The 14709-nt window shown below is 45.1% G+C and overlaps 1 protein-coding gene across 3 annotated transcripts in view; it reads right to left on the minus strand.

The window, feature by feature from the left end:
- LOC131701664 (Fanconi anemia group J protein homolog) overlaps positions 1 to 14709 on the minus strand; it is a 40166-nt gene that overhangs the window by 16595 nt on the left and 8862 nt on the right. For all 3 annotated transcript variants that reach the window (XM_059000944.1, XM_059000945.1, XM_059000943.1), the window contains 10 exons: positions 14539 to 14681; positions 13745 to 13888; positions 8002 to 8301; positions 6690 to 6911; positions 6230 to 6429; positions 5584 to 5716; positions 5319 to 5473; positions 3970 to 4135; positions 3475 to 3615; positions 3071 to 3232 (listed from right to left, as the gene is read on the minus strand). In XM_059000944.1, coding sequence (XP_058856927.1) covers positions 3071 to 3232; positions 3475 to 3615; positions 3970 to 4135; positions 5319 to 5473; positions 5584 to 5716; positions 6230 to 6429; positions 6690 to 6911; positions 8002 to 8301; positions 13745 to 13888; positions 14539 to 14681 — 1766 coding nt within the window. The remainder of the gene's footprint in view (positions 1 to 3070; positions 3233 to 3474; positions 3616 to 3969; positions 4136 to 5318; positions 5474 to 5583; positions 5717 to 6229; positions 6430 to 6689; positions 6912 to 8001; positions 8302 to 13744; positions 13889 to 14538; positions 14682 to 14709) is intronic.

Genomic DNA, 14709 nt, shown 5'->3' on the forward strand with positions numbered 1-14709 from the left:
ATGCTTTGCCGTTGCTGTTCCTTTCTGGACAGGAGGTAGCAGGTTCGAGGTCACTGGTGTAACAGCTGCATTTCTAACAGTGTTATTCATCAGCGATGCATCAAGCAGACTCTCCTCAGCTAGGCTGACTTCCTGTAAAATGTGCAATTTCATTTTCAAATTACCAGGACGAACGCATCTGCCAAAAACACCGTCAAGACCTTGAATTGAATCAGCTTTAAAATAAATTCAACGTCAATCACTCTAGCTTCAGTTTTACTTCATTTCACATTTCAAACAAGTTTCTGTAGTTCTGTTTGTTTGTTTTAATAAGGTTAAAACACATCTTTACACAGAGGCCTTTTTGTAGATTTTAATTCCCCCCCCCCCCCCCCCCCATTTGTTTTTGGATGTTTTTTGATAAGTTATTGTATTATATTGTATTATATTATATTATTGTACAGTATATTTTTTTGTAATGTGAAGTGCTTTGGGATGCCTTGGCATGAAAGGCGCTATACAAAATAAATTTGATTTGATGAAAAGGGAAAAACGCACTCTTCCCAACAGCACAAAGCTATGAAATCTAACTGCCCCCCAGGCAGGGGGAAAATATATGGTCATTTTCTTTTAAGAGGAACAGTTCCTTCTTCTTCTTCAGATTTAATCCTCAATGTCCTCACAAAATAAGTAGCCTTAATCCACAAATTATAAAACACTTACACTAAATCTTTTTTCCAGAACAAACTCAGGGGAAAAAAAAAAAAGACATGAAGTGTGGTGAGAGCGAGGCCAGTGAAATTCAGAAGCATTAGCACTGCAGTTGCTGTGTGCTCTGACTTTGATATGACACATATTGAATAGATCACCCTCGCTGCAGGCGCCAGGCGAGATATATCTTAATGCAGACAGGTCGGCGACATGAACCCTAATGGTTCTTATCTTAATCTGGTTTAAAAGCATCTTGCAATTGTGACTGATCTTTTCCCTTTGTGACGTTCATTTTTAGAAGGTGTCTCTTAATTTTGCTGTGGTTTCTCCTCTGCATGTACAGCAGGTTTGACTTGGCTATGATGGAACTGTTAAAGGAAACCCACTGCATGCAGAGTTCAAACTACGAAAGGATGATCCAGTAAGCATTCGAACGGTCTGAGTGTAGAAACAGTATCCAGCAGAGGAGAACAAAGACACCCGAATAGACAAGCACGTGGAACCAGCTGAACTGCAGCTCAGTGACATGCTGGTTCTGCTATTTTATACAAAAATATATAACAATAATAACAATAATAATAATAATAATAATAATAATAATAATAATAATAATAATAATAATAATAAATAGCAAGTCTTTGTTAATATAATAATGTCACTTAGGGGTCTACAATGTTCTTCATCTAAATTTAAAACTGGATGTATTGACTAATAGGGAACTCGTTTTTGAATTTTAAACATGCCTTACACAATAAAATATATGGAGAACATTGGAATGTTTTCATGGTATTTTAACGCAGAGGTTATTGAAGTTAAGTACGCTGTGCTCCCAGCCGGTGCTCGAGGCTGCCCTTTTCACACGTTTCTGTCCGAGCTCTCCCATTGAACTTCAATCTCTTCTTCTTTTACAGGGACTGGAGACTCCGCTCTCACAATTAAAAGCCAGATCCACTGAGCACACATTAAACATGAATGCATCATCAGTGGAGCCGCATGCATGCACCAGTGATGACAAACACATGGCATGTTTATACAAGACGACCGAGCAAGTGGAGCGCCAAAATGATGGGATGTCTAGGTTTATACCAGCAAAGACGATTGAGCAAAGAGGAGAGCCAAAATTATGGGATGTCTAGGTTGGTATTTCAGCTGTAAAGAAATACCTCATTCTGGCTGTTTTACCGAGACCGTGAATTACACACACTCAAGACAAAGAGATTAACATTTTGTTTCAACTTCACTGATTAACAGGAAAAAATATTTTTGTAAAACTGTTATTTATTTATTTATTTATTTATTGTTTAACTTTTACGCGGATGCTTAAAATGGTTATTTACTTTTTTGTAACAGCCATTTTTATGCATCCATAGAATGCTATTTTCTTTCTTTCTTTCTTTCTTTCTTTCTTTCTTTCTTTCTCTCTTTCTTTCTTTCTCTCTCTCTCTTTCTCCAGCCACAAGGTAATGAAATAGAAAACCCTGGCGTGCTCCAGTCTGTCAGGCAGGACGGCCAGGTTTCTCTTTTGCCTGTCTTGGCTGCAGATTCCCTGCCTCTCATTGATCTGTGAGAGTCATTTGAGAAAGTTACCAGACCCTTGGAGGATTCATTCTGACAGACATCTTCAATGGAAATAAATTATTCATAGCAAATGCATAACAAACAAAGAAGGACAAAGTATTTATCAATGGGATCCTATAAGCAAACCTGCAAGTGAAACGCGATACAGGAAAACGCAGGCTGAATTCTGAGGTTTGCAAGACATTTATTAAACATTAATAGAGGGCTTATTGAAACTTTTAGCTCTGAGTAACCGACACAGCGATGAATTTACTCTGTTAAAAAGCGCTTTTGTTTTTGTCGTAACTAACTTCAAGCGCGTGTTTTACTCTACTGTGATCCTTTACTTCATGGTTTAAAGGGTGATGTGTTTACGTGTAGGTACAGTTGAGAGTAACACACATTGAGTCAGTCTTCACTCTGTACTGACATGCAAATGTACGGTCTCCGAGGCCATCTAAAGATCAAGAAAGGGAACTACAGTAAAATATTCTGAGACTTTAGAAGGCTTTTTAGATGCATTTCTTCAGCTGACGGAACACAAAGCCACTTTTTCAGGAACAGTGGCTTGAAACCTGGTTCCAGCAGACCTAGTCCGAGGCAACTTTGCTGCATCAAATCCCAAGTCTCCCCTGATGTGCCATGAAGCCTAGTTTACTGAAACCAAGTTCACTCAGCTTTATATTTAGGCAGTAAGATACAACACAGAGAGGGAAATATCAGAGCTGCCAAACTGAGACCGACTAAAGGGCGCCATTCTATAAAGATCAGCATCCAGACACCATATTCTACCTGGAGCCTCTTGAACCGCACTCCTGCCTACCTTGTATGAAGGCAGAAAGCACAGGACTCCGTGGGGAACAGCCTGGCAGACGTTGAGCAGCAATCCACCCACTTCATCCTGGAAGTCGAAGGTCTCGGTGTGCTGGAACGTAGCGCACAGCTTCCGCCCCCTGGGCCCCGCCCCGATCGTGCCAACCCACACCTGCGGCAAGAAGGAGGCTTCTGTTTAAGAGAAGAACCAGGAGGGGCCGGCTCTTCCACTGCGGGCAAAACTGCCCACGTCCTGCATTGAACATGGAGCTGCTCATTTTCACCACAGTGGAAAATACAGTGCAATGAATCAGTGTACTTCTTTACCGTTTCAAATCCCCACAATGTTCTGCAGTGGTGATTTTAAACCTGCATTCCAATGAAAGCAGTACAGATTCCACCGCTGTATTTTACCTGCGACTTGTTAATGACGTGACTGGCTTCCAGCTGGATTGAGAACTTCACCCCGAGTTCAGACGAGAAGGATCCCATCGGGGACAGAGTGCCGGACGTCAGCACGATTGTGCGGACAGTGCCGCTCAGGTCAGAAAAGGCCTGGATACAGCAAAATACAGCAAGGTCATTCAGGAATTACCACACTACAACCCACAGAAGCCACTAAGAGACAATACTAAACAAACACTTAGGCCCCCGGTGAATCTGCTTTGAACCGATCACACTCAGGACCGCATGAATAAACCACACCCTAACAGGAGTTTACCATGCAGCTATAAGGGAGGAACGCATCATGAGGAAATGATGGCTCCTCATCATTTCAATAATAAACGTATCAGAAGGCTGGGCTGGGCGCAGGGCTCCCGCGACTTTCTACTCCTGCATTTAAAGCTAATTTGGATGCACACCTCCCCATAAACATATTCTAAAGCCCACAGCTTAGGAGCATCTCACCACTGCAGGGTTCAAACACCAGAAGTTCAGCGTGTACACCAGAGTCTTCTTACGCGCACTTTGTATTCTCCTGGGGCGGGCGAAGAAGCCGTTTGCATCAGGAAGGTCTGGTTGGTTATTCCAGGTGTAAGTCTGCTGGAGTGCCACTCTGTAATCCTCTGCAAACCTAAAGCACGGGGAAATGGGCACAAGTTAAAATCAAAACCAACAGGACTCGAGCAGTTATCAGAACTACAACCCAATGTGCAGATTGCATGGATAGAGGCACTGGAGAAAGCATTATTTGCATTAGTCCGGTAGGCTGTAAGGCATTGCCCTAGCGCCAGTAATAAATTGCATTATCTGATCTCTAGCTGTCTAATATCCTATATATCATTCATATATTAATCCTAGAATTAAAAACAACATGCTAACGCATGCATGAACTGATCAGGCACGTTGTGTTATAGTAGCAGAACAGTGACCTCACCTGAAAGCCAATCCAGAACCTGATAACGGGCTGAAATAGAATACTGTGTTTCTATGGCAACTAACACTGCCCTGTCAAAACCAATGTAGGAAGTGAGAATAGCATATTGTCCATGTGGTTGGTAATTTGTGGATGATGAATGACCCCACCTCATATTGATTTCTATCTAATGATGTCCAAACGACACAGACCTTAGCAATTTGTTATTTTCTGAGATCACTCTTGAAAAACATGCTAAATTCTCCTAAACAGCTGTCACTGGATATCAATACTGTGTCTAATATCTTGCGTGCTTAACCCTTTCACAACTGTACAGCTAGACTACCCTGGGAGAACTAATTACACACATTCCGTGTTCTATACTAACAAATAAACACAAGGTGCACCCAGTCACAGCAAATCTACAGTACTTGCTGCACACCCCCTAGTAGCACATCATTCATCATCTTTGAACTATTTCATGTACACCTATTCTGCCTTCGATCTCGACTGTCCAAGACTACAACTTGATAGTGATTCAGTTTTGTGCAAACTGTGCATCACAATCCCACCTCAGCTTCAGAGTGCTTTACGTGATCTAATCAAGGGACAAAAGTAATAAAATAATGAAATAGGGAAACAGGGAACGTGATTATTGAAAAAGCAAGTGTTAACATAACAGGGGTGGAAATGAGACTCCTACTGCATAGCAGTTTCACCCACTCCAGGTTTTAATAACAGCTTGATAAGCCACAGTGTACAGGTAACAAGCTTGGGTGTGTCTTGTTAAAATCTTAGTAAAACCAGGAATTAATCAAAGTGCTATGCAATGGGAGCCCTATTCCCATCCCTGTACGACCCTGCACACAGGTGGTGGTGGTGGCCATGGTGCAGTACCTACCTGCAGTTGTATCGGAAGAGGAACTCGAGCACCACAAAGAGACCTTTGAGCACCATCTGAGACTGTGAGCTGACAGTGGGGACCGGCACAGATTCCTCCTTCCCATTCACCAGGCTGAGCTTCTCTTCCTTCTCAAGCACAGCAGCCAGGTGTTTCTGAGAGAGGCACAGAGCACAGCGGGGTGGGACCCGGGTTCAATGGACTGCCCTTTGACAGCACAACAAAGCAGGAGGAGCCCCTGGGGCACAGCTCAGGCAGCTCTCACCTGCAAGATGGGAAAGGTGGCCTCTGTTATCCCCAAGCCATGGAAAACCTTGAGGATCTCTTTGCCATCCCAGACCTTGCAGGAGGATTCATACTCCCTCTCCACAAGAGCGGCAGAGCTCTCTTCAACCCAGCTGCACAAAGCAAACACAACAGCGATCAGCATTATCATCACTGCTACAGCTGTACTCAATCAGAAATGCAAACTCATCCATCACACAGCACAGGTTAGCTACAGCTCATACTGCTGCTAAGCACAAGAAAAAAAACAGGAATATTACATCTTTAGATGCTCAGATCTCAAAACTATGAGCTCTGATGAGCTGGCTAGCTGTGCGTTTGTAACAGTTACTTGGTGAGTGTGTATATTGTCTCTGATGAGCTGGCTAGCTGTGTGTTTGTAACAGTTACTTGGTGAGTGTGTATATTGTCTCCGATGAGCTGGCTAGCTGTGCGTTTGTAACAGTTACTTGGCGAGTGTGTATATTGTCTCTGATGAGCTGGCTAGCTGTGCGTTTGTAACAGTTACTTGGTGAGTGTGTATATTGTCTCTGATGAGCTGGCTAGCTGTGCGTTTGTAACAGTTACTTGGTGAGTGTGTATATTGTCTCTGATGAGCTGGCTAGCTGTGTGTTTGTAACAGTTACTTGGTGAGGCTGTAGCAGAGGGCTCTCAGCGGCCCGTGATCGCTGCAGCGCACGTTGTGGGTCACCATGCTGTCCAGCTCCTCGCGGGCGAACAGCAGCTGGGCCTGGGTCACAGTGTAACTGGCAGCCTCTCGGGCACAGTCCTCGATGTTGTGAGCTTCATCCAGCACCACAATCTGGCCTTTCAAACTGATGTCCATCTGCAAGCAGACAAGAGTCCATTGTACAACCCCGACCACCATCATCACCCACCACCCCCACCCCACATGAAACAAACAAAACTTTATGTGCTTCTTCTAACACAAGCATATTTTAAGACTGATCTTTAGTCAGGTGTAAGAGGCAAAATGAAACAATAGTTAACCCCTTCAGGGTCTGGATGAAGGTTTAAAAAGTGTTGGAACCAAAGCCCAGGACTGGAAGGGTGAGCTCCGGCCAGCCCTGCTCCAACGGGACCTACACTCTCCCGGATCTGTGGGTCCAGCAGGTAGTTGTAGGGACAGAAGACGATGTCCGCCTCCTGCATGAGCTCTCGAGCCGCGTAGTACGCACAGGAGCGCAGCTTCCTGCCCAGACCCACCAGCTCCTCGATGTCCCAGGCCTGGTGCAGCCCGTGGACCCACTGCAGGGTGTTCTGCTCTCGCATCTTGTGGACGCTGTGGTAGGGACGGCATGACTTCCCCTGCAGAGACAAAACGAGCAATCAATAATATATGCCATTGAAACATACCACATAACTGCAAAGGAAATGAAGTCTTTATAAAACGAGTTAAGAAAAGATTACTCAGCAATAAAACACGCAGTGCAGAAAGACACACTGAAGCGGTGTGCATTTCCTCCCCCACACGAATATGAAGAAAACGATCTCTCTGCTCCTTTGAACCCCATTCATACTTACTCATTCTTATGCCAAGTGTCTGAAAAGCTTACACTTTTGAGGCATTTAACAGTGTCATAAAGTGTGAAACGGGATCATGAAAAACAAGGAAGAGGCTCATGCATTGGAATGCTGTAACACAACCCCGAGGCCAGGGTTGTTCAGCACAAGTGTGATCGCACTTGATACTTTCCCTCTCTCTCACAAACTGTCAGCTAGCTGTTTATCATACCACGGGGTGCAATAGGGCTTTGCTCTGCGCAGACACCTAAGGTGACAGTGTAATTGGCCCCTCATTATAACAGCAGTCCCCTCCCCAGGCCTCGGTAATATGAACAATAAATGCTCGAGGAGTACAAAACACGTTTGAAGCCCCTGACGTGGCGACACAACAAAAAGCTCTGTGTGACTGATCGAGTGTATTCTTTCCCGTAATTGCCACCTACGGCTACACTAACAGGATTTTATTTGTACAGCTTTTAACAGAAGGGCTTGCATTACAACGCTGGCAACATCGCAGTGCCCTCTTTACCATCGCGCTGCCTGATTAAGAACTTAAAATCCTATCCATGCACACACACACACACACACACACACGCACACACACACTCAGTTAAGGTACTTGCAGTATATTTTTGGAGAATGGTTATGAAAGAAGCAACTTCCTTAATGCTCAGAGTAAGGTGGTGGAAACTTGCAGGGCTGCAAATAAGCAGTTTCACCCACTCCAGGTTTTACTGCGAGCTTGATTAGCCACAGTGTAGGCAACAAGCTCAGGTGCGTCTTATTAAGCTCATAGTAACACCAGGAACGGGTCACACGGACGTGCAACGAGCGCCTCATTCCCCTCCCTGCACTGCTCCGGTGTTGGCTAATGAAGTGAACCCAGACTCACATGTTTGGCCTCCAGCAGCTCCCTGCACTTCTCGTTGCGGTTCCCCCCTGCCGACACCTCAGGGTGGACGCAGGTGTGGTCCCGGCTGGAGAGGATGGTCATCCGGACGCTGGAGTATGCCGTCCTGCGCAGCTCCCGTGTGATCTGGGAGATCTGCTTGTGAGTGCGGGTCCCAAAGAAGATTTTCGGGACCTGCTGCTTCCCACCCCCGCTGTTCTCCTTGTCTTTGGCACAGCAGTCTGAGTCCTTCTGCTTCAGCTTGGTGGAGGCACAGGGGCACACAGAGCACGGGCCAGGGGACTAGCGAAGAGGAGACAATCAAGAAAGAGCGTCCGTCAGCAAAGTAAGACAGAGGCACAGGGAACGTGTGGAATCATTGTAGACGCTAGAAGCCTTTTAATGTTGAGCAAAAAACAATAAAATGACAGACTTCACAGAGGCAGATCTTCTGACGTGAATTTATTTATGCAGGGTCAATGTTTGTAATTCAGTATAAGGGAATACAAATTACAGATTAAAGTTGCCACAGGTATCGATATGCTATCGACAAAATCATCAAAACGCATGTTTTTTTTTTTTTAATGTTTTGCTTGTAACTAAATTATATGGACGATGTTCTTCGTGTTTGCGTGTTCTTCAATGTAACGCTGCTGTATCATGGTTCTGCATCACGTCCTGCATCGTTACACAAACAACATTAACAGCTCCTTTCTGTTTGTAGTCTTTAATCAGGGACTGTTCCATGTGCAGTCACGACATTTCATTAACTTCGTACCTCATTTCTCTTTTCACATACTTACATAAGCCACAAAAGAAACGTTATTGTTCATAAACAAATGTCAAGTCCTCCATGTCTGTTATTGTCAGTGAGCGTAGCCGCTGTATTCATTTGAATTGTATTTAATAACTAGAAGACACCAATGCAATCCCCCGATGTAACTCTTAATAATAAACCCCTCACTCTCCTTTTTATTTTTTTTAAACTGTAATCAGTAAGATTATCCCCTATAAACAAATGCAAAGTCACGGCGAGTGTTACACCACAATGCTGGGGATCAAGCTGTCTCGTAGCCTCCGTTTCTGTGGAAAACCGAGTTCAGATTACCTGCAGTCCTTCACAGCCTTGTCTCCCATTAAACATTACAATACGCCATAGAATGGAGGTGAATGTGACCCTTCCAGCGCTGTCACTCACCGGGATAAAAGGGTCACTGATGTGCCAAATAAACAGCCCCTCCAAGCTGATGGAGTTACAGCCACGCTGGAATTGTTACATCCCTGGCTCCGATTGCCACTAACAGCAGATCCGGTTACCCAGTACTGCCACATTAAATAGCCAGCTCCAAATATCCTGCCTTGTGCATCGCATAATTACTTATTCATTGAAAAGGATAAAGGGAAGAGTTATGAATAGGACCCTTGTCAGGAGCAGAGCAGGAAACAGCTGATACAAGGGTATATGTTACATGCACGGAGATGCCCGCCACAGCCCCTGCTCCGGCTCACATACTACTTCTACCAGCAGTGGAAGTGGTAAGGAGGCACCCCTGGAATGCAAACGGTACTGCCTCAGGCACATTCCTGCAAACACTGCACTTATACTGCTCAGACTTTATACAGAACAAAATAAAACACAAACGCAATTCAAATGAAACGCACTTCATGTGACTACGGAAAACAGAGCGGAAAATTAGAAACAAGATCATTTTATTTGAAACGCTAGCCTTTGCTTTGTGATATTCAGAGCGATACACAGTAAATCTTAGTGGAGATCACTCGGTCACTTGGCCAAAGCAGTTCTGCTCTTAATGAAGTTTGTAAAGTATATAGTGTAAGAATACGGTGTTGGATCTTAGAGAATATAAAGGAACGAGGAGAAGCAGGTGTGTCAATTTGTTATTTAGTTTTTGTCATTATGAATATAATGGCATGGACAACGATTAATAAAGCTGTGTGGCTCAGGTCAGAGATGAGCCATTTCCAATCCTAATACCAATATGCCAACAGCTATAAATTAGCATCGTGACCAGCGACTTTATCAGGGCATCAGTCTAGATGGACATTCATCTTCAAACACGTGATCACCTGCTGCTGGTATGGATGGATGGTTAAGCAGCAATCTGAAATGATTTCATCAGTTTGACACACAAAGCGTTCTCTTATATATAACACCTAAAATTAAACTTTTCAGAGGCATTGTTTCTTTTGAATCACTTGATGAACATTTCAGCATTTTCCTCCAGTGACAAAAGCAACTAAATGTTGCTCAGTTAAGGTCTGCTTGGCTGCTGTGCATCGCAGTGCAGGAACAATCCCACCCGGGCTGCAAGAGGCTGCTGTCAACATGTTTCACAGCTCTGCATTGAATATTTAATAACCAACAGAAGCTCAAAGTGGCCAGCTAAACCTGTATTGTAATGTTGCAATACTATCCACCACCTGACCATGCTGCTAATCTGATTGTTCACTAGCATTACATTTTACAAAATGAACTGTCTGCTAGTGAACGTGGGCTTTCTATTAAAACACCAGTATGATGCGGATTATCATTTTGTATGCATTTGAAAACGAGACAGAGCAAGGGTGTGTCAGCAGTCTACCTTCAAGACAGCCAAGTACTGTAGGGACATGTCAATTACACTCAGGTGTGCAGTCTTTTGTGCAGGGCACTTAACTTAAAGCATGGCACACAATAGCAGCTGGGTAAATAAAACAAACTAATACATGCCATTGCTCAGCAACTAATCCTTACCTGGAGCAGTTGAATTAAGACCTGCTATTTAATACCAGTACAACCACTGGGTCGGGCGAGTTCACCAGATGGTAGGATTGCTCCTTCTTTTTTTATTTATTATGTAGATTATCTTTCAGCTACAACTGCTTAGCAACAATACTTTTGGAACTTGTTTAGGAAACGATTTGAATTGATTTTAGAGGAAATTTAAAGACCTGCGTTCATACGTTGTTGAGGGTACGGTTATGTTACAATAATATAATAAATGAGCAGAGACTCAGAAATCTCCCATTAACAGCAGATTTACTCTGAAAGCAGGTCAAGGACCTCAATTCCTCTCAAGCCTGCATCTCGTCCCTCATCTGTATGATAAATCCTACACAAAGCATGCCACAAATCAGTCTTCTAGTACTGCAGCGTTTAAATGTAGACGTCTGGACTTCATTCCCTCATTCTAGCTCAACTCAAAGATCAGTAGTGGTGTGAAGCCTGCATGCTCGGAGTGCTGGGCTCCAGCTCGGGTTCACGCTCGGAGTGCTGGGCTCCAGCTCGGAGTGCTGGGCTCCAGCTCGGGTTCACGCTCGGAGTGCTGGGCTCCAGCTCGGGTTCACGCTCGGAGTGCTGGGCTCCGGCTCGGAGTGCTAGGCTCCTGCTCGGTCTCGAGCTCCGGCCCCTGCTCGGGCTCCGGCTCTGGGCTGGGCAGCGACTTTCTCATTGGGTTTGATAATGGAGCAGGCACACCTGTGCTGTGGCAGAGCGACGGCAGAAGGAGATATTGTCTCTCTCTGCTCTGGTAGCCCGATCCCTTTTCTCCACACAACGGCAGAAAGAAAAGGCCGCTTTATACAACCTTTCCCACTTTTTAGCACAGTAACTAAAGACACCTGCACAATCTGGCCCTATAATCCTGCTGCGTGAAATCTCACACTAAACACCCGAGCGAGACAGGAGCAGAGGAGAGAGTGACGGTGCAATTCTGTCATGGAACATGGGCTATTCTTTTATTATTCCACTCTTGGGGTGGGGAGGGTTCTCCTGCACCCTGCTGCGATGATCGCATGACACGCCCGACACAAAGCACCTGTTTATCCCCGGTGCAGTCACCAGCGGGTGAACCCCATTCAGTATTTATCACAGGCTTTCACAGATCACCGCTAAGCGAGCGAGCGTTTTAATTAAGCTGGAGCTCGCTTCAAAGGCCCCATTGAAGATGTCAATCAGTGTGCGAGGGATCGAATGCGGTGTCAGGTGAGAGAGTGTAACACGAGCCCCCCTCTTTCTTCATCCTAGCGCTGCCATTGTGACAGACTGTCCGTCTCTGGGAACGTGTAACTGAGCTCACCCGGGCTCCATTGTACAGGTTGTAAGCAATATGTTAGTCTGTGTGATGGGTGAGCACATTGACACAGATTCTCTTCACCACCGCTTTCTTCATACCAAGAGTGTTTGTTACAATGCTCTGGATTTTCTGTTCACCTTCATTATGCTGGGGCTGCAGTAGCAGGGATTCCATCATATAGCGTTACAGGAGATAGAAGCCTGCTGATTATTCATTTATGAGATGATTAATAACCGCTGCTGGACAACAAGGGGGAAAGTACACTGGATTAACATGCAAAAGAGAGGCGACAGCAAGCAAGGTCCAATACCACCAGACGTGAAGGAGACGTGGGGCTGGTCTGCCCATTGGGGAGGCTCTCACACCAATACCACAGGAACGTGAAGGAGACGTGGGGCTGGTCTGCCCATTGGGGAGGCTCTCACACCAATACCACAGGAACGTGAAGGAGACGTGAGGCTGGTCTGCCCATTGGGGAGGCTCTCACACCAATACCACAGGAACGTGAAGGAGACGTGGGGCTGGTCTGCCCATTGGGGAGGCTCTCACACCAATACCACAGGAACGTGAAGGAGACGTGGGGCTGGTCTGCCCATTGGGGAGGCTCTCACACCAATACCACAGGAACGTGAAGGAGACGTGGGGCTGGTCTGCCCATTGGGGAGGCTCTCACACCAATACCACAGGAACGTGAAGGAGACGTGGGGCTGGTCTGCCCATTGGGGAGGCTCTCACACCAATACCACAGGAACGTGAAGGAGACGTGGGGCTGGTCTGCCCATTGGGGAGGCTCTCACACCAATACCACAGGAACGTGAAGGAGACGTGGGGCTGGTCTGCCCATTGGGGAGGCTCTTGCATTATAATTATCATCATCTTTTTCATGTTTGTTAATTATTTTTAATGCCATTTAAAAATAAAACAACCCAAGACTAAAAGAATAAAGCAGAAAAAAACTCTCAAAATTGTGGCCCTCAAGTTCAATTCAGATCAGTGGGTTGAATTACGTTACACTGCAGTGCACTCAGACACTACGGAGATTGAAACATTTTTCAAGACGGTCAATACTGACTTTCTAGCTGCAAAGTAGCAAGCCCAGTTTAACATTCCCTATACTAGTTTAGCCTCCGATAACCTAGTCTGCTATGCATGTTGCTTCCCTATTAAGATTTTCTTTATTTTACAATACAGTTGCAAATCCCTTTGCCATGCGTGTGTTAGCTACAGTAGAATGAAGCATCAACCCCTAAAACAAGCAGAACATTAATGAATTCATACAGCAAAGTGCCACAGCACACTCTAGTGGTCATTCTATAAATCACACCTGCTCATGTTCAATATCACCACATACTGTTTGCTCAATGCTTTTACTTGCAACACACATACTCATGTACTGGTCTCCCGCTACCATTTAAAGGTTTTCTAGGCTAAACCAAACAGTACAGTAATTTGGTGACTTTCCTACTGTAATCTGTGCATTTCAAGGGTGGGTAGTACACTACATTAGTAAAATCAGATTGCTTTTGCTTCCCTTGTGCTGGAGCAGTGCCTATAAAGCATGTGCAGCGTGCCGGGCTGCAGGCAGGCTGTGTACTCACTGCTGTGTGTGTGCATGCTGCAGGCTGTGTACTCACTGCTGTGTGTGTGCATGCTGCAGGCTGTGTACTCACTGCTGTGTGTGCTGCTGGCAGGGGACTGGCTGGCTCTGCCTGTGTGCTCAGCTCCACTGTCCACTGCTGCGGAGCAGGACCCCCGAGCTCCTCCTCATCATCAATGAACTGCACCCCCTTATCCAGGCAGCGCCTCTTCCTCGCCTGTACGGTGACAGTATTGGATCAGGCAAGGCAGCAGGTACACAACGGTTTCATTATTTGAAAGGGGAAAGAACAATGAGGATGTTTATAATCTACATGCTCGTTTCTTACCAGGGTCAGGGCAATTCCTGTTTTTCAATTCCAATTCATTTTTTTAATTCAATTCCAATTCCCATTCCCTTTTAATCAATTCCAGTACATCACTGATCAAAATTAAAATGAGCTTCTCACAGTGGCAACAAATCACTTAAATTGAAGTCACTGTTAGTAAATTCAATTGGCTTCAAATGGAAGCAGTTGAACAATCACAACCATCATTAAGTCTCTAAATAGGAATTCCTTCAAAGGAATTGGAATTGATTTTGAAAAGGAAATGGAATTGAGAAACAGGAACTGCCCCGACCCTGTTTCTTACCTGTTTGGTGTCTCCTATTATGAGTGCTCTGCGATCATTACCTGTCAAGCCTACTAACTATTCCAGAAACACACTGCTTCTGGAAAGACTCCTCAGGGCTGCCATGAACAGTATATTAGCATTCCACTGTGCACTGAAGCTTTGAGATGAGAGGATCTGTAATTCCAGAAAAAAAACTAAAACAGAAACAATAGATTTAAAACAATAGTCTGAATGCACACTGTTGTAGAATCACCTTGTGGTCACTTGCTGGGGTGCGGATCCGTTTCCTGTCTTGCTGAAAGTCATTGTCGTCGTCCTCATGGAAGGACGCCTGCATCCTCGCAGACAGCCTGGCAGCCAGCGTGGTCTTCAGTTTGCACTCCTCTGGGGAGACACCTGGAGGAACCCAGAAGAATCAAACAGA

The sequence above is a fragment of the Acipenser ruthenus genome, chromosome 26 (genome assembly GCF_902713425.1).
Source record: "Acipenser ruthenus chromosome 26, fAciRut3.2 maternal haplotype, whole genome shotgun sequence".
Classification (NCBI taxonomy): Eukaryota; Metazoa; Chordata; class Actinopteri; order Acipenseriformes; family Acipenseridae; genus Acipenser; species Acipenser ruthenus.